This window comes from Herpailurus yagouaroundi, unplaced genomic scaffold (assembly GCF_014898765.1).
Source record: "Herpailurus yagouaroundi ecotype Mexico unplaced genomic scaffold, PumYag 186, whole genome shotgun sequence".
In the NCBI taxonomy this organism is placed as follows: domain Eukaryota; kingdom Metazoa; phylum Chordata; class Mammalia; order Carnivora; family Felidae; genus Herpailurus; species Herpailurus yagouaroundi.
In genome coordinates this window covers 38,412,399-38,437,198 of record NW_024412417.1, presented here as the reverse complement: position 1 = coordinate 38,437,198, position 24,800 = coordinate 38,412,399, and the positions used below count along the sequence as shown (strand labels likewise).

General features: G+C 44.7%; 1 protein-coding gene and 1 non-coding gene across 4 annotated transcripts in view; one reads left to right on the top strand and one right to left on the bottom strand.

Annotated features, from left to right (window-relative positions):
• The window catches only part of ADCY8 (adenylate cyclase 8), a 221,115-nt gene that overhangs the window by 133,347 nt on the left and 62,968 nt on the right, over nt 1-24,800 (top strand). For 2 of the 3 annotated variants that reach the window (XM_040494442.1, XM_040494439.1), the window contains exons 8-9: nt 3,176-3,373; nt 18,616-18,716. In XM_040494442.1, the coding sequence (XP_040350376.1) occupies nt 3,176-3,373; nt 18,616-18,716 (299 nt within the window). The remainder of the gene's footprint in view (nt 1-3,175; nt 3,374-18,615; nt 18,717-24,800) is intronic. The other variant, XM_040494443.1, reaches the window with a different exon arrangement.
• On the bottom strand, nt 22,005-22,110 carry LOC121043286 (U6 spliceosomal RNA). The gene has a single exon (XR_005796776.1). It is a non-coding gene; the product is annotated as a U6 spliceosomal RNA (small nuclear RNA).

Genomic DNA, 24,800 nt, shown 5'->3' with positions numbered 1-24,800 from the left:
CTCTGAATCTGCAAATGAGACCTGTTATACATTTCTCCAATCCTCCTTACAAATGAACCCCCCGGGGGTATCAGCATATGGATTCTTGGTGTTGGCATCCTTAGCCCACTGAAAGTGAGCACTGGGTCAAATCTTAGTGGTTGTCCCTAATGGAGGAGAAAGGGTACCACAGCTAATCTCATACCATAGTCGTCCCCAAAGCCACCCATGCTTTGTGGTGATGGAAGGCGGGGGGTAAGTGAAAGCAGTTCCCCTCCCTCATTCCAAGTTGCTTGACTTCTTGAGTTGATGCTGGTCTCCCCTTGAGCGTGTACGACCTGACGGTGTGAGTTGGGTACAGAGGGATTGCTGGTCAAACAGCAGGTGTAATGGTCGTATGTCATTGACAAAGCAAATGATCAGAAAAGGACCCCCTGGACATTGACTCCTGCAATAAAACCCAAGGGCTGTAATTGCAAAGGATAAAAAGAACCGCCTGGACAAGAAAAGACAAGAAAGGAATTCTCAATACTTTGTCAATGACCTGTTGATACAAGGGCTCCTTCCTGACTGTTAACTATAACCTGATAGCAATGAGGAGGAGAAAAGAGAGGTGTTTCCAGACTTCTCTTTTTTTTGAAGGAGCCACACAGCCAATAGAATTGGGGGGGGGGGTTAGGAATCTCTGAAAGATTCTCTGCCTTAGAGAAGTGGCCAATGGTGCAGGCAGCCAGGAAGCAACATGCATTGCTGGTTTTTTGAACGTCTGCTTACACACCAGTCAGTCTCTCCTGACATTTTCGCCGGTTCCCATCAACATAAAAAAAATGAGGGCAAACCGGAGAGTTACCCCTTCAAATAAACGCATGCGATGTAAAGGACTCTCCTTTGTTTCAAGAGTGCATCATTCTTATCGGGGGAAATGCCCTTTATGTTTTCGAAGCGGTGCTCACATCAACTGTCCTCATGGCAGTTGTGGCTGCTGCTGTTAATTACAGAAGTCGGTCCCCAAAATATTTTTGGAAACTCCTCTGTGAAATCCAGAGGTTCAAGAGCCATTGAAGGCACAAGGAACTGGTAGAGTAGGTAAGATCAATTTAGTTCAAAGAAGGAAAACTGTGAGAAAATTAAAATGGCAGGGAGAGAAACAAATACCTAGCTGTGAATGTATCGAGTGGATATTTAGCCGGTGGCACGTCCGGCTGTCAGGTCCCGGCCGCAAGCACCTGCCGGGCGAGCATCTTGGCATCTCTGAGCCAGAGGGTCAAAGTGTATGCCCGGACAAGGGCAGTTTGAGCATCATCCCCCCACCCCCGCCCCCCGCCAAGAGAGAGACCTAAATTCCATCATTTTCCAAACTGTGGAAAGAGTTTGTGCCCGAGAAACGAACCGGGGGATGCTCGGTGTGGCCGACAGTACAGTCTCCTTTGCCTTCTGAGATGCTGTTGTAACAGAATTTAATCCCAGGGGCTCCAGCCCTCTGGCGCTGCATGGATCCTGCTGTTCAATTTTCTGGAACATTGGTCCCTGCTTCCTTCTCTCCGCTCCAGCCCTCCTCCTCCCCTCTCATCCTGCCATACCTCCCCCTAACGTCTATCTTTTTCTCTGCGGTAGCCTCCTTGGTATTCAGAGCTGAAATTAACTGCTTCAGTGCCCTGAGAGCATTTGGTGTTCAGAGCTGAAATCAACCGCTTCGGTGCCCTGGGACCATCTAGTTTACTCATTTATGTTGGCACATACTCCCCCGCCCTTCAGCCTGGGGCTGGAGAAGGGGGTTCAGTACATTCTACCGGTGACGAAGGCCTACTACGGAATTCTTTAGAGACCTGGAATGTAGGTTACATTGACTACCTCCGTGAAGGTTAAAATGAAGAGTCTAACAGGACCACAGGAAGATTCCTTGTGGAATGGGCCAGAAGTTCTCCGTGAGCTCAAAGCTCCTGAGCCTGGGTCTAGAGTCAGAGGATCTGACCCAGCTGTAGATGAGCTGATGGCTCTTGAGCACACATCTGTGAGGCTCGGGGATACCTGAAGGGTTCGGGCAAGAGGGCTCTGGGTGCTCTGTCGGTACCCACAGGCTGCCATCCGATGGCTCCATCCTCTGATCCCAGTCTAGCCCGGGGGCCAAGCTGGGAGGCTGGCAGAGGAAAGCAGATGCGGTGAGTGTCTACAGAGGCAGGGAGTTTTCACTTCCTGGCTCTACAAACGCACCGCATCCTGTACCTCTCCTGGGGGAAACCTCCTGGAGGAAGAGCTGGGCACCCCCTCAGCTCAAACTCCCACTTCTTTGTCAGAGTGGTTGTCTTAAATTGGAGCTGCGAACAGGCGTCGCATTCGGCTCGATCCAGCCGGTGGGTCTCGTCACCTGCCCTGAAACACCGGGAGACAGAGGCCTCCCTACCGCACCTGGTGGATCTTCAGAAGCCAATGCTGTTCCTGCCTCCATGTAGCCACTCCCCGTGACCAACCAGGATGGTCGCGCCTTTCCCTACCTCATGCTGTTTATCCCTGGGAAATGGTGAGAGGTTCCAGCTGCTTGCATTTTTTTGCCTAAAGGGAATTAAGCCCATACACCCGTATGAAGATATAGATATATGATGGGCTATGGCGGGGGGCGGGGGGAATGTACCTGCCAAGTGTAAAAATCTAACAACCTTCGTCGAGCTTAAGGAGCCCATCCCGGCACATTTGGCTGTCTGGCCACAAAGAATGCCAAAAACAAAACCAAAAATGCAAGCCCTGGGTCTCCCAGTCTCTCCACCACCATCAAAGGAAAGACCACATGAAAGTGTGGACTCTGCTCGGTGGGAGATGAGCCTTTCCGTGGGCTTTTCAGCTATTTCACTTTCTGTGATTCCTGTCGGTGCTCTTTCTCTCATACCAGGGATGTGCCTGGTTAAAGAAAGGGTCTTGATTTAACATCTCCAAGCCAACACCTCTTTAAATACCTGAACCAAAGGAATGCAGTGCACCGACCCAGAGGAAAGGCAAGTGTCCCTTTTGATGTGATATTTCGCCGGGTTGTGTTTCTCTGAAGCAAATGCTAACTGATGAACCTCTGTAGGTTTCACCGAATACAACTGCATGGAGCGCTGTTACTGTGTTTGCAATGCAACCTGATCTAAAAACATTGCATTTCTTCTTAATCCAACGGGGACTAGCAGGTTTATTGTGTTTGCATGTGCTTTCCCCCTAGACTCTGGCTGCCCTAACAAGAAATTCAATAAATCTACTTCCAAACCATCTTGCACAAGCTTTGCATGTCCAGTCTGGGCCTGAGGAAATTAACAAGAGAATAGAACATACCATCGACTTGCGGAGTGGCGATAAATTGAGAAGAGAGCATATCAAGCCATTCTCACTGATGTTTAAAGACTCCAGCCTGGAGCACAAGGTAGAGCTGGGTCTCCACAGTGGCTCTTTTTTCCGAAGTAAATTGTCGTAAATGTTGACGGGACCAGAGAGAGAGCCCGGGGGCTGCGGTGTTGGTTGGCGTCTTTGTTGTTTGTTTGTTTAGTCTGGTTTGGTGCTGTCTTTTCTTTTTCTCTTTGCAAATCATGAGTAGACTGAAGGCCATGAACGGAGAGGCTGGTTAGATACAGGGGGCCCCTGCTTTGTTCTCTAAGGGGAAGATCATGAAAAGAACAAAGGAGTTCCCTCCACTGTGAGATTTTTAACCAGTAAGTGACAGTAACACCCACTTGCTTTTGCTTTTAGGAGAATTCGTGTCAGTTGTAGCTCTCTGTCACGTAAGGTAGGAGGACACCCAATGACTTGACACCAGCATTGGTGATAAAGACCACCTTTCTTAGATTACAGACCCCTCTTCTCCCATTTTCCCAGTTGTCTGCTGGCTCAGAGCGCTCCTGGGGTAGGCACGGTGGAAAGAAGATGGGTGGTGGGTGCAGATTCTCCCTCTGTCACTTCCTTGCCTTGTGCCCTTCTAAGCCTCAGTTCCTCAATGGGTGGTGAGCATAATGGATGTGCCTCCCTCATAATAAGCTATTACGAGAGGCTCCAGGCAATGTCTTGATTAAGTCAAGTGTTCAAACATGGCAGCCATCACCCTATTGAAGATGACGTTTTCCCATGCCTCTCTCCTGCTCTCGCTCTAAACTATAAAAGATGGTGAGGAGGCAGGCACTGCCCCTGTTTAACTGGGCTGCTCCTCTGTGCTGATGGAAGCTGACAGACCTTCCTTGACTGAGCACAGGAGGCGCTTGGCCTCTGCAGGAGCCTCAGGCAAAAACAGCAGGGAATTTGCAAGCAAATTTCAGGAGTTGGATCCGATATTCTGCAAAGCTTCAGCGAGCAATTTGTTGTTACTTTGCTCAGCTCCCTCGGACACTCTGCTTTCCTCGATTTGGAGAATTCACACTTCTGTGCGCATGTACCGTTCCCAATGAGTGTCTTTGATAACTACCTGAAAGGTTGCAAACTCCAAAATTAATGTCTTCACCTCTGGTTCATAATTTGAAATGCATTGAGTCTGTGTACTAACAAAACAGATAGAGAAGAACCATTTTGCCTCACTCAACACCTCCCCCCTCCAAGTAGCAGGTAGACATTTCTTATTTGTAATATAATTAAGGGCTTAAGGTCCAAATTAAATGCATTTTCTTTCTCGGTTGCTATATTGAAGGAAAACGAGGTAGTCTAGCAAAGAATCTTCTCAATTAGCCTGGGTAAAATACCTGTGTCCAGAGCTATACAAAACCCTTTTGTTCGTTCTTGCTAAAGATGTACTTGCGTCGCTAATGACCTGACTCCTACAGACGGTAGATCATTTTTAATGCATTGTATTCAGTGCTGTCTCTATCTTCTCTGCAGGGACCCGGTATTGGAGCAGGAATGGACCTGGGGCGGGGGGGGGGCGGGTTGGGGAGAGTACAATGTGTCTGTGGTTGATTTCTGGGTCCAGGAGAAGCTCTTCTAGGAAAAGCAAAGGGTAGTTCCCTGAACAGACACGGGGGATTTGCCCACTGACTGTCCAGCCTTGCACCTTCCAGTGCGGGCTCTGCCTGTCGCATGGGTTGGTTCCCCGCGGTGAGGACAGTAGGGCGCGTTGGGAAAGGTTCGCTCCCCTTCTGTCACAGAGACACTCCTCTTTGACTCTTGCTTTGAGACTCTCTCTCCAGGGGCTGCATCACTGTCGAGCAGAGGATATATAACAAGTAGGAATTATTGATTTCATTGATCCCATCGATGGTATTGGTATTTACCAAATACCAGGCACTATTCTAAGCTTTTAGAATGAACGCACTGACAATGACAATGTGACATAAGTGCTATTATGAGCCTCATTTTATGCTTGATGAAATGGAGACACGGGGAAATGATTAGGTAGCCTGCCCAGACGCCACCTGTCCCTAGAGGGGCTTCTATCTGAGTCCTCCGGTGCCCCCGGAGGGCACCGGCTGAGCCCCCCAGCCGGTGCCTGGTCTATGCACCACACTGTCTATCCTGGGAGTCCTGGGGCTCGTTCTCTCCCAGTTCCTCAATAAAGACAACAATGCTGTGCTCACTTCATTCTCTCTTCTTTGAACTGTGGATGGAGTGGAAGGCAGGGAGCAGGGGTTCGGGAGAGAGAGTAAGTAGGAAAGAGTCCTAGAACCTTAGCAAAATTAACACAGTGCCTTCAAGTCCACAAGATTCCAAAATTGGAGACCAGCGTCAGTGTGCCTCTACCGTGTGCCTGGTGTTTACGTATATCAGTTTATTGCGTCCTCAGAGAAACATTACTGTCCTGCTTACAAAAGAGAAAACTGAGCCTCCTGGAGGTCAAGGAGAGGTCCTAGATCTCAAAATCTGGCTGCCACATTTTATTGACTCGAAGGTACCATCAACTATGAGATGCCCCATTTTCTATGCGTCATCAAGAAGGAAACATCACCCGGCAGGAGGAGTCTAAAAGGAACTCCTCCCAATAAGCTGGGCTTACCCTCGAGGTAAAGATGGACCAAAAAAAATCCCACCCGGCAGATAAGGAGAGTAAGGAAACCCACAGGTTTATCTCCTGGTATTGGTGAGGCAACAAAGGAGCTCTCCAAGAGGTTAAACTCCAAAACGAAATCTACATAGCTTTGCCACCTGATTTCACGCAATGAATGTGGCCTTTAAGAAGCCTCAGGCAGAGAATTGAATGTACAGAAGTCCTGGGTTGATATTGCCCCCTGCTGATCAGCAGAAGCAGTCAAAGTCCTCTCTGGAAGAACTCCGTGGAGAATAAGTTGCCTTCTGGTTCCAGAGCTGTTAAAAGGTGGGGGAAAAAATAGCACATCTTAGGATTGTTGAAATATATACAGTCTTTGTGACCCCAAAGACTTCTCTCTTCCCACCGCCCCACCTTGCTTCTTAGGAGCAAGTTTGAGCCAGAAAGGCATGTTTTCCAAAAGGAAGACAGGAAACGGAAACAACGATATTACCATCGGAACTTTCGTGGGGAAGGAAAGGCTTCATTCTATTCGAACAATAAGAAGACCTGCGAACAAGGGAACGCCATCCCCTCCCCGCCTTTATAGTGAACTAGAGAACATAAAATCTCCCTTGAAGTGTCATTCACACATTTCCTGGTCTCATTCGCTTATAAAAATTGGCCCATCCACCAACAGTGTTCTGTGACCTACTGCGTGGTGTTGCATAAATGCTTGCTGAATGAACGAAGATGCAGATTCAGGAGAAGGTTAGAGAAGACTGTCTTGACTCCTGTAGTTGGCCTCGGGATATTTTTTAGAACCGTAAGAGCCAAAAGACATGAGTCAGTGTTGATGTGACTCTTTGCAGCGAAGCTTCAGGAGAGAAGACTGGGAAGTTCTGATCACTCCCTACCATGTCATTTCATGGTGGTACAAACACACACACACACACACACACACACACACACACACAGGAGTCTTTTGTGTTAAGCTTGAAAAAAGCAAGCTCATGACTCATGTGGCTTCGCCAAGATTGGGCAACCCATTTTTCCTTCTCTCTGGCCCTCAGTTTCCTCATCTGTGAAGAGAGAGTTGGACAGCCCCTGGTCCCTTTCAGCAATCGATGCGATGAGCCTCTGAATTCCCTCTGACCATGGTGACCATAGGTCCTGGTTTGCCTGAGACATTCATTTTCTCAGTGTGATTATTGGGAACACCTCTCTTCACTTTCAAAACTTACCGACGTGGAGGACAAAAAAACGTGAGCCAGGGCTTGGGCCCCAGCCCGGTTAGAATCAGTGGTTCTTAGCGTCTCTAGTTCCCGGAATCCCCACGAAGACTTTCTGAGCAGACTTCTGGGTGGGGCTGGGAGGCACAGACCAGGCATCAAAGGTCTTCCCAAATTTCACAGACGAATCCTCTGCCCTTCTTTAGTCTCAAGCTCACTATTTCCTGAGACAGCTGACAGATCTCAGGGGCAAACAGAAACAAGAGTCATGGTAAAGGGGTGTAGAAACACAGCACGTTTGTCCAATACTACGGACCATAGTGGATTTTTTCTTTTCTTATATATGATCCTTTTTCTTGTAAAAAAAACAATGAATGTATTTTCACTAAGAAAAGTGTGTGCCAAGCATAGAAGACAAAGAAGAAAATGGCATCTCATGTGATCTTACAGTCCAGGATAACCACTGTAAAGACTTGGGCACAGTCATGCTACGCTTCCATGACCGTGATCCTCTGTACTTATCCACGCGCCATTTAATTTCACAATGGGATTGTTTTGTAAATAACAATGGGTGACGTGCTGTTAGGTGTTCTTTGCTTGAGCTGTTCCCCATCCTATTAAATGTGCAGTTACGAATTTTTGTACGAATGTTTGTAACTGCACATTACTTCCTTGCCTGTTTTAAGCATCTTTGGCTCTTCTTCTCTGTTTTTCACTATTATAAATTATAAACCGCATTGCAGTGACCACTGCCTTAGTTAAATCATGCACCCATGCTTAATTCATTCCTTGGGATAGAATCCCAAAAATGGCTTGCTAGGGGATCTGCATTTAAAAATACTTGACGTACGTTCCGAAATCGCTCTCAAAATTGTGTCTCTACTTTTAAACTGCCACCTTGATAAGAAATAGCACCTCCCGTCACTTGTAATGTTTTAGTCATTCTTGAGGTTGAAATTGTGTCTGTGTGTGTTTTTACGGTTTCTGTCTGTTTCTTCTTTTGTGACTTGCACATTCGCCTTGTCATTTTTCATTGTGGTGCTCACCTCGGTCTTACTGATTTGTGAGTGTTCTTTATATAATGAAAAACTTAACCCCAGAACATTTACAAGAAGGTGATATTTATCAGCCTCTGGTCCTCATTTCTCTTCTAGGACAAGGCTCTTTATTTCCTATTTATGAAGCTTAGGATGGAGAAGGCAATTAATTACAATTACGTATGGATGTTGCCAGGCCAAATAAACTGGCCTAATATTTTTAGTGCCTGAAGAGCTCAGTAGCATAAGGACACTTACCTGGAGTGACTTCATTAAGCTTAGTGTTCAAAAACAATATCACCACCTCAGAATGAGTCAACTTCCTCGTCTCAAATAAAGGTTAGGCTATGTTTAATATATAGTTCAAAATTTGTTTATGAGAAGTTATGCTTTTGGTGTGGGCGTTTTGGGAGTCTAAGTATTAAAATCAAACCATATCAACAATGACTAAATTTCCTTCTTTTCTTCAATGCTGGCATCTTTTTGCTAAATTCCAAAACCGTTTTCTTTGAGAAAAGACCTCCTTATGTGATTGTGAAACTTTCAAGTGATAAAAGGTCTCCTTGTCCTAGGCTGATATTTTTCCACCTAGAAGATCACCTGGGGTTCTTTTGAAAATACAAATACCCACCCATTACTCTGTCCCCAAGATTCTGATTTTTCAGGGGGAGATACATTTAGGGAAACACTCTCCCAGGATTCCTTTGTCCCAAGTTGGTGGCCACCTTTCTCTGTCCTTGGCTGTATGTTAGGACTTGGGGTTGTCCCTTGCTTTACACCCTCAGAGATCAAGGCATATCAGAAGGTTCTAGATCCACACTGGATGCCAGTGTGGCCTCAGGCAGGCCTAGAGGGAATGTCTCTGTAGAGCTCACAGTGTTCTAGCAGCTCAGACTCTGGAGTCAAGCAGACCTGGGTTCAAATCCCACTTTGGAAATAGAAGCAGGTGTAAAGGAGGGTCGATGAGTTTCCTGGTCATTAGTGGATGCTGACAAGTTGAGAACTTTCCATCTCTCGGGTGGACTTTTATAAGCTACATTTTATCTCACAAGGGTCTGGCCTTTGTTAAACGCCAGAGGAAGAACTTACTCTTGATTACCGGATAGACATGCTTGAACCCACTTCCTACCAGTTACTGACTGGGTGACACAGGACAAGGTGATCTCACCGAGATGATGACGGTCATAATATCTGCCCCTCATTGGGTTGTTGTGAATATAAGATGACATAAGACTCATAGAATAGGTGGTGGAATAAATGCCATAGTTATTCTGTTCCTTTCCTTTGTGATTAATCCTTTGCCGATCCAAATCAGGATGAGGCTAAAATCAATAAATAAATCTCACACTTTTAGAGCTTCCTTAAAGAAACTAGTTCATTAAAAATGGTGGGAGGCGACCATCTCACTGTGTCTTGTGTACCAGGGGCACAGCCTTCATAAGTTCGTAATCACAAAGGTGCATAAAGGAGCGCACAAACTGAGTGCACACAGACAGCCCGTTGAGGGAGCCCCGCGTTGCCTCTCAGTCACTGGAGCACACGTATGGCCCCCGTGGCCCCCTGGGATGTATTTAACTAGGTAAGGGTGATTCAGGTGTCTTTTCGCTAAATGATTTGATTACTCCAAATTCTCGATTACAACCGTCTTCCAAGTTAAGATGAGAAAGATCAGCTCTTTAAGAGCGTTTGGTGTCCCAAAGGCCATGCCTTTCTTCCCCCAAAACCAAACCAGTGAAGGACTGTATATTTCACACATGGGTCTCTTTCTGCCGTTGCAAGGACTGTCCTTCTGTCCATGCTTGTGACTCCCTGGGAAGTCCGTCAGGCTCAGCTCAGAGCACGTGCAGCGTGCTGCCTGCTTCAGACACAGACCGAGACGGAAAGACACGGCCTCCACTGCCTTCCAGCTGTGACCCCGGCTCGTGACCCCGGGCAAGTCCCTGAGCTTCCCATCCTAGAAATGGGCACGGTGGTGACCACCTCACAAGCTTGCTGTGCAGATGAAATGCAGATAGTACTTCTTAAGCGTCTCGAGGCGACAGTGTTGCGAGGAAGCTGGCATTTGCTGATCACTTTCTTATCAGGCCCCAACGTAAGCGTCTTATATTTGTGACCTCACTTGATTTTTCCAACAGTCCTTTCATGTAGGGATTCGTTTCGCTGTTTGGTAGAGGAGGGAGGCTCAGAGATTTGGGGTAACTTTCTCAGGGCTCAAACATGTAGAGGACAGCAGAACGGGGATTCAAATCTAGCTTTTTCCAAAACTCGGACTTTTTCTACCACACTGTGCAGGATCTTACTGCTTTCAGGGTGCTTCTTTTCATATAGTTTGGAATGTGTTGAGGATGGGGCTGGTGGGGTGCGTGGGAGGGATTATTTGCATGCACACATGCATACATGTACACACGCATGCACAAACAGGCACACACATACCCATGCACATGCACAAACACACAGCTGTGCATGCGGCAAATACCTTGGAGGCAGAAACAAAACAATCAAAATTAAACCATGATCATTTCTCTCATTCTCTGCCTCCCCTACATACACACCCATGCACAGACAACATACGCATACATATATGTACACGCTCGTGCACATATGTGTGCACATGCATGCATGTACACGCACATGAATACATGCACACACAGGTACATGCATAGACGTGTACACATGCATACGTGTGCACACACCCCCATGCACATACACAGGTGTACATGCATACATATCCATGCACAAGCACAGACACGTACACGTGCATGCATGTACACACCCATACACATGCACAGGCGTGTACATGCACATACATGTGCAACCCATGCACATGCATGTATAAACGCACGCGTGGCTACATGTGTGCACATACATGTACACACAAGGCACTCATGCATGCATGCACACACATGCACAGACAGGTACGCACACCTGTGTACATGCACAAACACATACACATGAATGCACGTACACACACATGCACAGACAGGCACACACACACACCCATGCACAGATATGTACACATGCATATATGCACATACACACACGCACGCATGCACACACGATCCACCACGTGTTCCCGGAAGCACCCAGATAAAACAAGGGCACCCCCATCATTCGCGCTGCCCACACACATGTGAAAATGGAAGAAGCCAATAAGCAGCCACGTGAGACAGCTCCGTCCATCTCAGGGCAGTGGACGTAGGAAGGTCGAGCCCTGGAATTGGCCCTGAGCTGTGTGTCCGAAAAGAAGGCTGGGCAGTGTGAGCAGTCAAGGAATGAACCGTGTGAGCCGATGGCTTGAGAGCACAGGCAAAAGCAGAGAAGAGCCACCTCCAAGACCAAAGGCGTTGTTAGGCAAAACTATGGGCGAGCTTCCTCTTCCACTCGCAAGGCAGCGATCAGAGCTCGCCCACTTTTCCAGTAGTAGGAATGCCTGTCATGGATAGTGCTTGCAACGAACCGAATTTTGCCCTGCGTACTTTCGATACGTTCATTTAATGCTACTTTTTTTTTTTGCTGTCTGCGGCTCCATGAAAGCAAGCATTTGTCACACAAGAGAAACTTTAGATAAGCCTTTGGCTGGGTACCATTGGTTCTTATCTATGTTCAGAAGTTCTCCGCGTTTTATCTTGTATTAAGAGATCAAAGTTAAGTGGGGGCTTGCAAGAGTTGCAGAAAAACACATCACAACCCTGGACATTTCTTTTTCCTCCTTCCCACCGGTACTCCTGTTGAAGTTACAATGACTGGAATGCCGTCATTAAGGAGGCATTGTGGCAGAGGCTAGGCGAATGAAGGAATTTTCTAATAGATTAGGAGGTTGGACTCTGGAAGTAGGTAGTGACAAAATGCATTTTTTTTGGAGACACTCAGAATTTGTCGGACCACTCCGTTTCTTACTTTTTAAATATGATTTATGGTCACATTGGCTAACGTACAGTGTATATAGTGTGCTCTTGCTTTGGGGGATAGACTCCCGTGATTCATCACTTACGTACGACACCCAGTGCTCCTTCCGACAAGTGCTCTCCTAAATGCCCTGGAGATGCAGAGAGGTAGGACTATGGAGCGTGAACCAAATGGTCTCGGGTGTTCTCTCTTATTTTTCTGAATCGGATACGTCCCGATCATTTCAATGACCTTATTTTTTAAGTCATTTTTTAAAAATAACTATTCTGTTACAGTATCAGGTTACTCTTGGCTTTTTACTGCTCTTGTGAGGCCCAGAATGGTGAGAATATTTAGGCCACCTCCTTCAGGCGGGAAGAACAGGTTTCAAAGATTTCAAGGAGGCTGAGGAAGAAAATCCATCCCTCATTCAAACAGTAGCTTTGTGAGACTCCCTTTATATTCATGATATCGTCCTGTAAAATTACCGCTATTTCTAACACACTCCAGGCGGTCAAATGATATCGAGGGTCATTTCACTTGTATCTTTTCATCAGACCAATTGTAGCTTTCGGCCCACAAAGCGAATATTTTCAGAGTCAGACGTACCAATTCCATCTATGGAAGTGCAGTGTAGAATGGTAGAATTAGGATGATTTCAGCCCAGAGGACATTGGTCAAGTTCTTAGAGCAATCTTAATTCTTCATATGTAGACATCACCAGCACCTCTAAACAGGGGCTTCTAGGCAGGGAACGCAGCAGTAGTTACCACTCCCTGGAGCTTATCGTGGCTTGGAGAACTCGGCCAGTCAGGAAAGAACCAGTCTGTCCTCCCAAGGATGGGACGTTTGAGAGAGGGTGGGCTAGAAGATTTGGGCTGGAAGCTTTTGTAAAGTCCTGCTTGGGATTCTCACATGTCAGTCAACCTCCCTACCAAGGAAGACCAGAACATAGTAGCCTAATCCATGAAGGATATTGGGTCACTAAGGGTCTTCTCTCATGCCTGGGGTAGTGTCCTCCCAGGCCTCATTCTAAGCTGTCCATTTAGATATGTGCTAGCCTGATTCCTTGTGAGGTTATTAAAGATGAAGAAATCTATCTTTGTTCAAAGGTCAGGTTACTTGGGAAGAAGTCTGATAGTGAGACGTTCTTCAGACGCACTGGTCACTCATAGAATTGCTTTCAATGATGATTTGGTTAGACACGACACACCCAAGAGAGAGAAGGCTGTCTATTTCAAAATATGAACTTAGTGAAAATTAGACCCTCCCTCTTTTATTGCAATTATGTCTTTTACCCACAGGATCAATTAAGGGTGCTCTAGCCATCGTCACACTACATAATACGTGAGTTTAACAATAGAAGTTAAATTCCTCCATTCACTCGTGCGAAACGAGCAGATTGCCCCGGTTGAGACTCTTCTTTACTTCAGCAAACATGCTAGAAAATGATCTTGTTTCCAATTAGATTTATCCAATGATGGAATTAGGCTCTCAAGTGAGGGGTTGATTTCCCCCATCACTGGAAATCTTCAGGCAGGAGTCCATGGCTCATTTCTGAGAGGTTTCACTGAGTGAAACTGACATTAGTAAGCATTGGACCAAAGTGACAAATACAGTCCACTCCTCCTGAAACGTTGCGTAATCTCACATACACAACTGGATAAAAAGACAGTGTGGTTGTAGTTCGGACAATTAACTAGGTCATGGCTTCAGTTAGAAGTATTTTTTGCATCTTATAAGGATGCAAGTATTTAGTCAGTACCCTTTAGCTCACTCAGAGCCCAAGTAGAAAATCTAAGAGAAAAGGATTGCTTCTGTCCCACACATACCGGAAGGTTTTTCAGGCCTATATCGGGCACAAAAACAACATGGGAAGCCCTTTGCCTCCCCTCTGAAAGGTAGCTTCCCTGGTCGCACCTTTCTGGATGAAGAATCTAGAATGGGTTTTTCCTTGTGTGATCAAACTTGGTTTCCAGGCTCCCTTGTGATAGATCGAGGAACCCTTAGATCCTCATGGCTCTGATTTCATTCCTGAAGATGCCTTTCAAGAGAGTGCAGGGCCCACATCCCCGACGTGAACAAAGTGGAACGCACGTCCTTCCTGCCCCACCTCCCTGGAAGAGGTACCAAGTCTCAACTTGATCAAACAAGTAGGAAACTTCTATTTTTCAAAGAACGTTTTCATTACTTGTCTGGTTCCTCTCATGGTTACACTTAAAGCCCACCATGTCTTTTCGTTTCTTCTATTTGTTCACCCATGCAGGCCTTAAGAAAAGGGCCCTTAACTTTGTATTGCTTTGGGCTGAGGACTCATTCATCAGTCATGGAAATTCAGCAGTGCCCATGTATTAAACTAATTCATAGGGTGTCTCGAAGGTCTATCTTTTTTTTTTTTAAGTTTGTTTCATTATTTTGAGAGAGAGAGAGAGAGAGAGAGAGAGTATGCAAGAGGAGCAGAGAGTGAGGAAGAGAGAGAATCCCAAGCAGGCTCCATGCTGTCATCATGGAATCCAGTGCGGGGATGGATCTCATGACCATGAACGAATTTCGACCTAAGCCGAAATTGAGTCAGTTAGCCGAAAGTGACCAAGCCACCCAGGTGCCCCTCTAAGGTTCATCCTTAGCCCAGATCATGCTTTTCCCTCATTCTAACCATGGCTTACATAGACTCAAATTTTCAAGACATTCCCTTTCTTTGTATCATGACCCACATTCCTGAAATAGAGCAAGACACGCTATCGTGTATCCTACGACGATGGCCCTGCCTTCGAAACATCAAGGTAGCAGCAGATCGTGCAGCCAATGAGACGTGGCATTCTGGGGTCAAACTCTGGATTCTCTACCGAAAATCTGTAAAGTCCTGGTTGAGTTATTCCATTATTCTAATCCTCAGTTTCATTTTCTGCAAAATGGGGATATGATAAACGGTATCTTCCTCAAAGTGCTGTTGTGATAACCAAAAGAGATCATCCACATAAAGTACATCGCGTGGTGCCTACCTTGCACCAGGCAAGTATTATTATTCTTCAAATATGTTGCAAGATCTTGACCATTTCCTGAGAGTCTTACAGATTAAAAACAAAAAGTAATCCAAGTTCTAATCTAAGGCTTCAAAGAAAACATTTGTAATTTGTTCCAAGTGACATGCACTCTTAATTGGTACTAATTCCAACAGTTGGCTCAGGTGCTGGCTTCAGGCATTTTCTGCTCTCAGACAGTGGTCTAATGGAGCGAACCTTCCTTTGAGAGCCCAGAGATGTGGCTTTTTGTCTGAACTTTGCCACCAATCCCCCCAACTGACCTTGACAAACCCTTTCTCTATATCTGATTCTCAATTTCTATATACATTCTCTTGCAGATGAATTTATATATACAGTCTCTTGCAGATCAAGGGCTCAGTGAATTATAAAGGCCCAGTGGTCATTCCCAAGGACTCCTTTCCTAAAGGTCCCTGGGGAAGTGGAGAATTCCACACACTGTTAGAAGATCTTTTGGGAGGAAGGGGAAGGAGTAAGGGCAGGATTTTTAACTAAGACAAAAAAAAAAAATGAGATTACTATTCCCTTTCTAACATAACGGACCAATCAATCAGCCACACTTCAGGGGACCTTACTGAATACAAGATACCGTTGTCTGTAGAGCAATAGAAGACAGCATTCTAGAAGGCAACCGTGCGGTTGAAAAGCAGCCTTCAAAAAGGTAACATTCATAGCAATCCAATAAGTATAATCAATCAAGTAAGTATTATCAAAATAAGCAAATCAAGTATAGGGAATATGTGTATGAGGCTGTCGCGAGCCCTAAGCATCTGCCCTAGGCGCTTTTCTTGATGAGCAAACTGTGACACAAAGCTTAGTAAACTTGTCTGGGGTCCCGTAGCTAGTAAGTGTTGGAGCTGGGGTTCAAATACAGGTAGTCTAGCTCTAGATTGACCATTTTGCTCATGACTGAGACTTCAAAGGATAAGTGAGGCCAAGTGAGGATGGGAAGACATGAGGTGAGCAGTCTCTGACTGTGGCGGGAGAGAGGGTACTTGTAACTTAATATAGCTGCAAGCCAGCGTGTTCAGACCTTCACGAGTCAAGAGGAAGTGAAATGAATCACTCCCCAATGTCAGTACCCTATCATCCTGAACCAATTAGGAATTGTCTTGCCATAGTCCTGTTCTCCTTTGTGTTTCCAAAGTAACAACGCACTCCATTCTGAAACCCAGTATTTTATATTCGATTGACATCAGCTTCCCAAATATTGTAAGGCTCTTTCTTGTGACGGTGCTGGAACTGGAGTTCAAACATGAAAAAAAGGGAATGTATTATTAAATTCTAGCACAAATAGGATAATAGCATTGAGAACCTGTGAATTGTATTAATCCCCCATCTGACAGATAAGAAAAGTGAGATTCAGAGAAACTGGTGTCGCTCACGGTGGGGGCACTGACTGAGTGAAAGATCTGGAGGCAGAGTGAGTCTCCCAGCCTGCCATCTGAAGAAAGCGAAAAGCCTAAAGCCATGTGCACTTTAGGCTGGACAAATGAGGACTATGGGGCATTTTTAAAGCCATCGGCAAGAAGCATTCAGGAAACGAAAGGAACTCAAGCTTGGGGTCTACAGGAAATACCTTTTCACAGTAAAAATAGACCCAAAGTGGGAAGGAACCCTTGGCAAAGGAGTGAGTCCTCAGGCACTGGGAGTGTCCAAGTTGAGGGTATTTAGAGCCCTAGGGTGGCCTGCCCCAGCTCAGAGGATAGAAACCCACTTGCTCCAACAAAGCAGAGAAGATCATCTGATGGTCACCAGGAGGCATTGGAGTAGACACCAGGGATGCCACGGGAAGGCTTCCTGAAGGCCACGATCCATGATAACGCCAAGGTGCTGTGCTAAGGGCGGTGATGATGGGGAGGCAAAACGAGAGGAGAGGGACTAAGTACGCTAAACGTTACTCGTGCTGTTTTCAAAATCTCATTATCAAATCTATATGACCAAGCTGGTGTGAAATCCATCCGTCAGCTGACAAAGAAGAGTCAGATCTTGTGCAATTAGCTGTTAGAAGAAATTCAGACACTTATGTGTCCTTGAATTAACTGTTCTGTGGCTAACTTACTGATCTCCCAGCTGGTGTGTGTGGGCATGCCTCTCTGTGCCTGTGCCCCGGTCCTAGGTAACGCTCTTTGCAGCCCCTGGTGATATGGATTGTCTGTTGTTTTATCGGGAGTGAAGATGGCATGTCGTGATCCTTTGGGGGAATATTCCAGGTTCCCCTCCAGATACCAAGCAGGTTGTCAGCATGCAGACAGAGGCCTCAGCACTAGGGAGCAGAAAAAGCATTGTCCTGAAGCCGCAGAGAATGTGCGGTCTCTGAGCAATGTTGTGCTTCCCCCCCTGGAGAGCTCCAGCTACAGGACACTGACTTTCCCACGTCCTGGCCGTAACACTGAGCACTCAGGTCAGCCTAAACCCCGGGCCACACCAGGATGTAGGCGAAGAATAAAACTCAGGTAACTGTCAATTGTCGCCAGCAGTCCGACAAGTTGGACTGATACTGTTTCGTCAACCTGGCCCAGATCGTCTCTTGGTGCTGGGGACGTGGAGCCTGAGGTGTTGCAACGGTTCTGTTCATTTGTTTCCTCTATGGAGTCACTGTGAAATTCGAATCAAGGATGACAAAGTTCCAAAGCCAGGCTTAGCTGTCTGTTCGCGCCTTCTCTGGCTGTTCGGGAAAATGAGGGGCTTGCTTGAGGCTAATTTTAAGGTCGTCTTCAGTTTTGAAAATCCTTTCCTCCTCCTGAAGGAATTGGATGCTTCTTCATTTAGTGACTCCAAGACGGTTCCGGAAACTAGGCAGGACTGAGGCAAGTTCACATTCAGTGTTGACCTTCCAGAAGCTTTTAAGGCTGGACAATGAAATTACTGGGCACTCCGGATCATCAAAATAAAGTTGGCACCGTTCGCCGGGGCCTCCTCCCTCAGACAACAGAAGGGCATTGAGCATGCTGGTCAATCCGTTGGGTTGCCCTGTGTGGAATGAGAGGGCTTGCCCTTACCGGAACTCTCTGAGGCTGCTCTCCCCTCTGAGATTCTGTGACCTTATTTTTTAATAGTTTCCATGAAAAAGGAGGCAGGAAGACTCAGGCAAAACCGTTCCCTGTGTTCCAAACCTAACACAAAATAGAGCGAGACCCTTCAATGACTCAAGTTTACTCATGAAGAGAGTCCATGTGAATTTGATTTGCGACGTTTATGGATGTGTGCACTTCTGTTTTGTTAAAGTGACGTTAGTTCGGAGGAAGGAGAGCAGGAGAAACGCGCAGAGTCCCTTCCCGTTCCTTTTTGCTGCAAAGGGAATTGCGTTCACTTCTGGGCTCTCGCTGGGAGGTTGGAGGGAGGGATGGACGTAATACTCTGTGAAGGGTTAATTAAGAGATGGACTCCGCTTTTAAAAAAAAAATGTTTAAATGCCTTGTTTCTTCTTGCTGTTTTCCCGCCACTCCAAACACTGGTAAAACTTAACTCTTCCAGAAGTCCAGCTTTGCTATAAAGTAATTTATTCTCCTTTTTTTTTTTAATTACAGTATTCTCAAATGAGGGACGAAGTATTCAAGTCAAACTTGGTCTGTGCATTTATCGTTCTCCTATTTATCACGGCAATCCAAAGTTTGCTTCCTTCTTCAAGGTAAATACGAAAGGACTAAGTTATCAGGTGAAATGTCTTTGTGCGTTGATGGTCCCTCACCTGGAGCCAGCCCGCTGACCTTTTCAAAGGCTCAGAATTTAAGATAACGGGATCCAGGATCCACACGGAAACGTTGGCCAGTTATCAGTGTCTGTCCGGGTTGTCTTACTCTGCATCATCTCCCTGCTCTACCAAGGCAAGAGTCTTTCCCCAGTCTCAATAAAAACCACAACCAAAATCAAAATAGGCCCCGCTCTTATTTGACATTGCACCCGTGAATGCGGCAAGTAAGTATTAGAGCCTCCCTCCCCATGGTCTTGTCCCTTTGTTAATGACCTCTTTGTTGTTCATAGATATAGCATCATCATAGCTTCCTGGGCCAGCGAAGTTGGCACTTTAATAACACTGCAGACACCTATATGTGGCCAGTCACTGTTGCAAATACTTCACATGCAGTAGCCCATAAAATCCTCATGGCCACCCTGTGAGGTAGGTACTACTGCTGTCCCCATTTTAAAGAGGAGAGAAGTGAGGCCCGGAGTAATGGAATGACTTGCACAAGGTCTCACAGTTGCAAATGTGACCGCCTCGATTCAAACCCAGGAAGTCTCCTTCTAGCGTGTGGGCCCTTGACACTCCATGCAGACACAGACTCGTGTCACACAGATCCTAGGTGCCCCAGCCAGCATTGGAACCTAGTTCTGGATTAGTCTCGTGGCCATGCTTTTTGCCCTTCCTGTACTTTGAGGAAGCCCCTACCTGCTTTCATAGGTAAATTCCCTTCTCTCAAAATTTACCATGAATTTTCCCCTTTGATGAGATCGACAAATACTTGTTTGTTTTTTTGTTTTGTTTTGTTTTGTTTTTAATTTTTTTTCAACGTTTTTTATTTATTTTTGGGACAGAGAGAGACAGAGCATGAACGGGGGAGGGGCAGAGAGAGAGGGAGACACAGAATCGGAAACAGGCTCCAGGCTCCGAGCCATCAGCCCGGAGCCTGACGCGGGGCTCGAACTCTCGAACAGCGAGATCGTGACCTGGCTGAAGTCGGACGCTTAACCAACTGCGCCACCCAGGCGCCCCGACAAATACTTGTTAAATGTCTAATACAGGCAAGCGAAATGCTAGACTTTGAGTATGGTACAATTTTGTGGGAGGAGGTCTGCATCCTCTAAGACACATTAATGACGACTGTCCAGTTAATGAGCACTTATTACCTGGCAGAAAAATGTTCAACCCTTTGCATGGGTTGTCTCCACAAAGCCTCAAAGACAACCAGTAAGTGAGGGCGCACTCTGATTCCCATTTTGTAGATGAGGCTATATCCAAGGTCACATACCTATATAATGGCTGAACTGGGAGTTGAATCCAAAGACAGAGTCTGTGCTTTTAACTGCTTACCTACTATGTACCCAAATCAGCGATTCATTGTGAGCAGATGGTTTAAGGAAAAGTTGGCAGAAAAAGTAATATTTTGGGCTGAGAAGAATGAGATAGAAAGAGTGGGGGAAGATTCCCAGTCTTAAAAAAGAGCATTGGCAAAGGCACAGAGGTGTGGAAACCCTTGTGTTTGTAGAGTCGTGGGCACATGGGAGGCTAGAGTAAAGGTTTTTGCGAGGGTATGGTGGGCGCCATGGCTGAAAAAGGAATGAGCTAGCTCACGGGTGCTGTGTCCACAGTGATAAAAGGTGTTCAGGCACAATGACACTCAGAGAATGGCCATGCTTGATGTCTGTGGATGGGCAGGGATACGAGGAGGAGAAAGGTGGTGGCAGAGGGTGTGTATTTCTGAATCTGGCAACATTCCCTCGTGTCTGAACAGCTAGATAGCAGAACCAAAACACTCATGGACTGTACTACAGCCAAAACAGGTGAGGCAGGTGCCCCATAAGTCCCCAAATGGAAGTGGGGAGCAACAATCTCCCAATAGCCCCAGGATTGGTGCGACGTCAGCGTCTGTGTGTGAGGAATCAGAAACAAGCAAATAGGCACCTGTCATATCTGGGAACGAAAGGAGTCCCAGTAGAACCAACGAGGGGCCATTTACTGGGAAGTGTCATGGACCAGATTGAGAGAGCAGCTGAAAGCAGGAAGGGTTTGCCCAATCCGGCATCCAGGGAGTGCAAAGGGCCACAGCAAATCGGCAGAACACGAACTGTTACACACGAGGAACTCCCCAAACTGACCACCCCATCTCCCTCCCAGGAGAGTGCCTTGGAAGGATCTCTGGGAGGGGAATCAAGATTACTCACAATACGTACTATAGAGGGAAAAAAAGAAAGATAGGGTCCTTGTGAAAGTGGAAAGAGAATGTAGCCATCACTTTTTTGAACGCCACAGGAAATCAACTACAGAAACAGCTCTCCAGAGTTAAAATAATAATAATAATAATAATAATAATAATAATAATCTCTCTTAAACCACACCTGTTTCGAAAAGCTCAGCAAAGTTAGTTTGACACGAAAATGAGCAACAACACATATTAGTGGCAGTCCCATGCCCTGCTGTTACAAGAAAAAAGGGAAAAAAGTAGATCGATACCCTGAGAGTTGATGAAAACACTCCAAAAAGACAGGCCTGCAACATATGTCAAATCTTTAACCTACTCCTTCAAAAGGAATTGAAGCACTTAATGCGGTTCCAGACATGAAATAACAGCCTAAACCAGAATTAGAAAAACTTAGACATTCGACAAGAGCGCTCAGGAAAGGAAGAAAAAGGACAAGACAGATTTCGGAAACAAAGACTTAACGAGAGAGCATAGAGCACATAAACAAGGCGAGGAATGCCTTAAGAGGAACAGAAGGTGAAAAGGAAGGATTGTTTTCAGCAGAAAGAAGAGTAAAAGGGTTCTCAGGGCCCCTCCCCCACGCCTTCATGCCACATGGACAAGAATCCAGAACATTAATGGTGGATTATGGCTGAAAGGGCTGCAAGACACAGACTCTTTCTGAGGAGGTGTACTCAGGGGAGCCCAGTTCGAGAGGGGAGACAAAAAACAAGGACACGAGGAATTTGAAGCAGGCCACACATACACATACACATACACATACACATACTCATACCGTAGACACTAAACATAGCCCACCTCTGAGAGACAGTTACCTAAATCCTCACAGTAAAGATACATTCACCTCCATTTTTCTTACCTGACACAATATGACCAGTGTTCCACAGAAAATTACAGGACATTCCAAAAGGCAAGAAGAGACAAAGCAATCATTAGAATCAGACTCAGGCATGACAAAGATGCTGAAGTTATCAGAGAACCTAAAATAACTATTTCTAATATATCAAGGGTTCTTCACAAATCTGTGTCTCATCCTCGTACGGGGCCATGCCAGTTTTCTGTGTTTCATTCCAGTTTTAGGCAACGTGCTGCCGAAGCAAGCACAGTATATTTGGTGTTCCGGCAGAAAAATTAGACACCGTGCAAGAACAGATGGGCAGTATAGGTAGATAGAAGCTCTAAGAAAGAATCAAAAGAAATACTAGAAATGAAAACACTGCAACAGAAATAATGAATGGGTTCATCAGTAGACTCAACAAAGCCATGGAAAGAATCAGAGAGCTTGACTGTATATAGGTCAATAGAAACTCCCAAGTTGAAATACAGAGAGAAAAATAAGTGGGGGAAAAAAAAAGACCTAAGCATTTAAGAACTCGCTTTAAATATAAAAACTCAAATCAGTTACAAGTAAATGGATGGAGAAAGATCTACCATGCTTACACTTACAAAAGAAAGCTGTAGTAACTATATTAAGTTCAGTCAAAGTAGACTCAGAACAAGGAGAATTATCAGAGGTGAAGAAGGACATTACATAATGATAGATCAGTTCTCGAAGAAGACATAACCATATGGATGTCCTGTCTTGTATCTATTTATGAAGAAAGTGTCAAAGTATGTGAAGCAAAACCTGATAGAACCAAAAGGAGAGACAAATCTATTACAGTTGGTGACTTCAGCACTGCATCAGGGACAATTAGATGAAGCAGGTGGGACGGTGTTAAGGACATAGAGAGCCTGAACAGTCAGCCAGCGTTAGTTAATCAATTTTGATAGACTAGTCCATTCAACAAAGGAATATATAGTCTTCCAAGCTCACATGGGACATGTCCTAGAGTACATTCTGGGCCATAGGCCACACTTCACCAAATTTAAAAGAGTAGAAATTATACAAAGTATGCTCTCAGACCACAGTGGAGCTAAACTAGAAATCAATAACAGAAAGATAGCTGGAAAATCGCCCAATACTTGAAGGTTAAATAACACACTTGTAAATAGCGCATGGGCCAAAAAAGAAATCTCAAGAGAGATTTTAAAATATTTTCAACTAAATAAAAGTGAAAATACAATTTAGCAAAATTGGTAAGATGCAGCCAAAGTAGTTCTTAGAAATTTACAGTAATAAATGCATGTATCACAAAAGAAAGATCTAAAACCAATCATCTAAGTTCTCCCTTGGGAAACCAGAGAAAGAAGAATTCAAACCTAAAGTAGAAGACAAGAAATCATACGAATTAGGGCAGAAATCAATGAAATCGAAAACAGGAAAACAACAGAAAAAACAAAACAGAAATCTGGTTCTCTGAAAATATCAACAAAATCGATAGGCCCCGGCCAAGTTAATAGAAGAGAGAAGTAGACACACACACACACACACACACACACACACACACACACGTTACCAATATCATAAGAGAAAGAAAGGTTTCACTACAGATCCCATGGACATTAAAGTGATAATAAAAGAATATTACATATAACTCTATGCCCACAAATTTGATAACTGAGATGAAATATACCAACTTGTGGAATGAGACACAAACTACCTAAATCCACACAAGAAGAAAAAGTGAACTTGAATAGCACTATATCTATTAAAGAAACGGAGTCAATAATGTTAAAACTTAGTAAAAAGTGAAACACCAGACCTAGATGGTTTCACTGGTGAATTCTACCAAAGATTTAAAGAAAAAAATAATACCAATTCTACACAACCTCTTCCATAAGTTAGAAGTGGAAGGAACAGTCCCTAACTCATTTTATGAGGCCAGCATTTTCCTAATATCAAAATCTAGTAAAGACATTGAAATAAAGGAAAACTAAAGATGATTATCTTTCATCAACATGGACATAAAAATTCTCAATGAAATATTAGCAGATCAAATCCAACAATGTATAAAAACAATTACACACCATGACTAAGTAGAATTTATTCCAGATAGGCAAAGTGTGTTCAACATTTGAAAATCAAATGATGTAATCCACCATATCAACAAGCTAAAGAAGAAAAAAAATCACATGATCCCTCATTTGACACAGAAAAAGCATTTGACAAAATCCAATGCCCATTTAAAGTAAAAACTCTCAGAAAAGACAGAAATATAAGGGAAGTTCCTTAATAAATACAGTCTACAAAGAATCCTAAGTGGTGAAAGACTGGAGGCTTACCCCCTAATATCACTAATAAGAATGTGCTATCTCACTACAACTATTTAATATCCTGTTACACATTCTTGCTAGTAAAATAAGACAATGAAAAGGAATAAAACGTATACATATGAGAAAAGAAGAAATAAAACTATGTGTATCTGCAAATGATGTGACTTTCTATGTAGAAAATCCCAAAAAATCCATCAAAAAAAAAAAAAACCACCCTCCTAAAATTAATGACCAAGTATAGCAAGGTCACAGCATAGGAGATCAATACACAAAAGTCAATTGCTGTGCCATATATAAGCAATTCAAAATTGGCATTCGAAGTTAAACAATATTTTTTAAAGCACCAAAAATTCATCCCTGGGTATGGATCTAACAACCTATGTACAGTATCTGTATGTATGAAACTAAAAAACACCAATGAAATAAATCAAAAAAGATTTAAATAAATTCTATGCTCATGGGTTGAAAGACTTGATATTATTAAGATGTCAGTTCTTCCCAAGTTGATCTATAGATTTAATACGGTATCACTCAAAATCCTAGCAAGCTGTTTTATAGATATCAACAAACTGATGCTGAAGTTTATATGAGAAGGCAAAGGATGTGGCATAATCAATAAAATACAAAAAAAAAAAAAA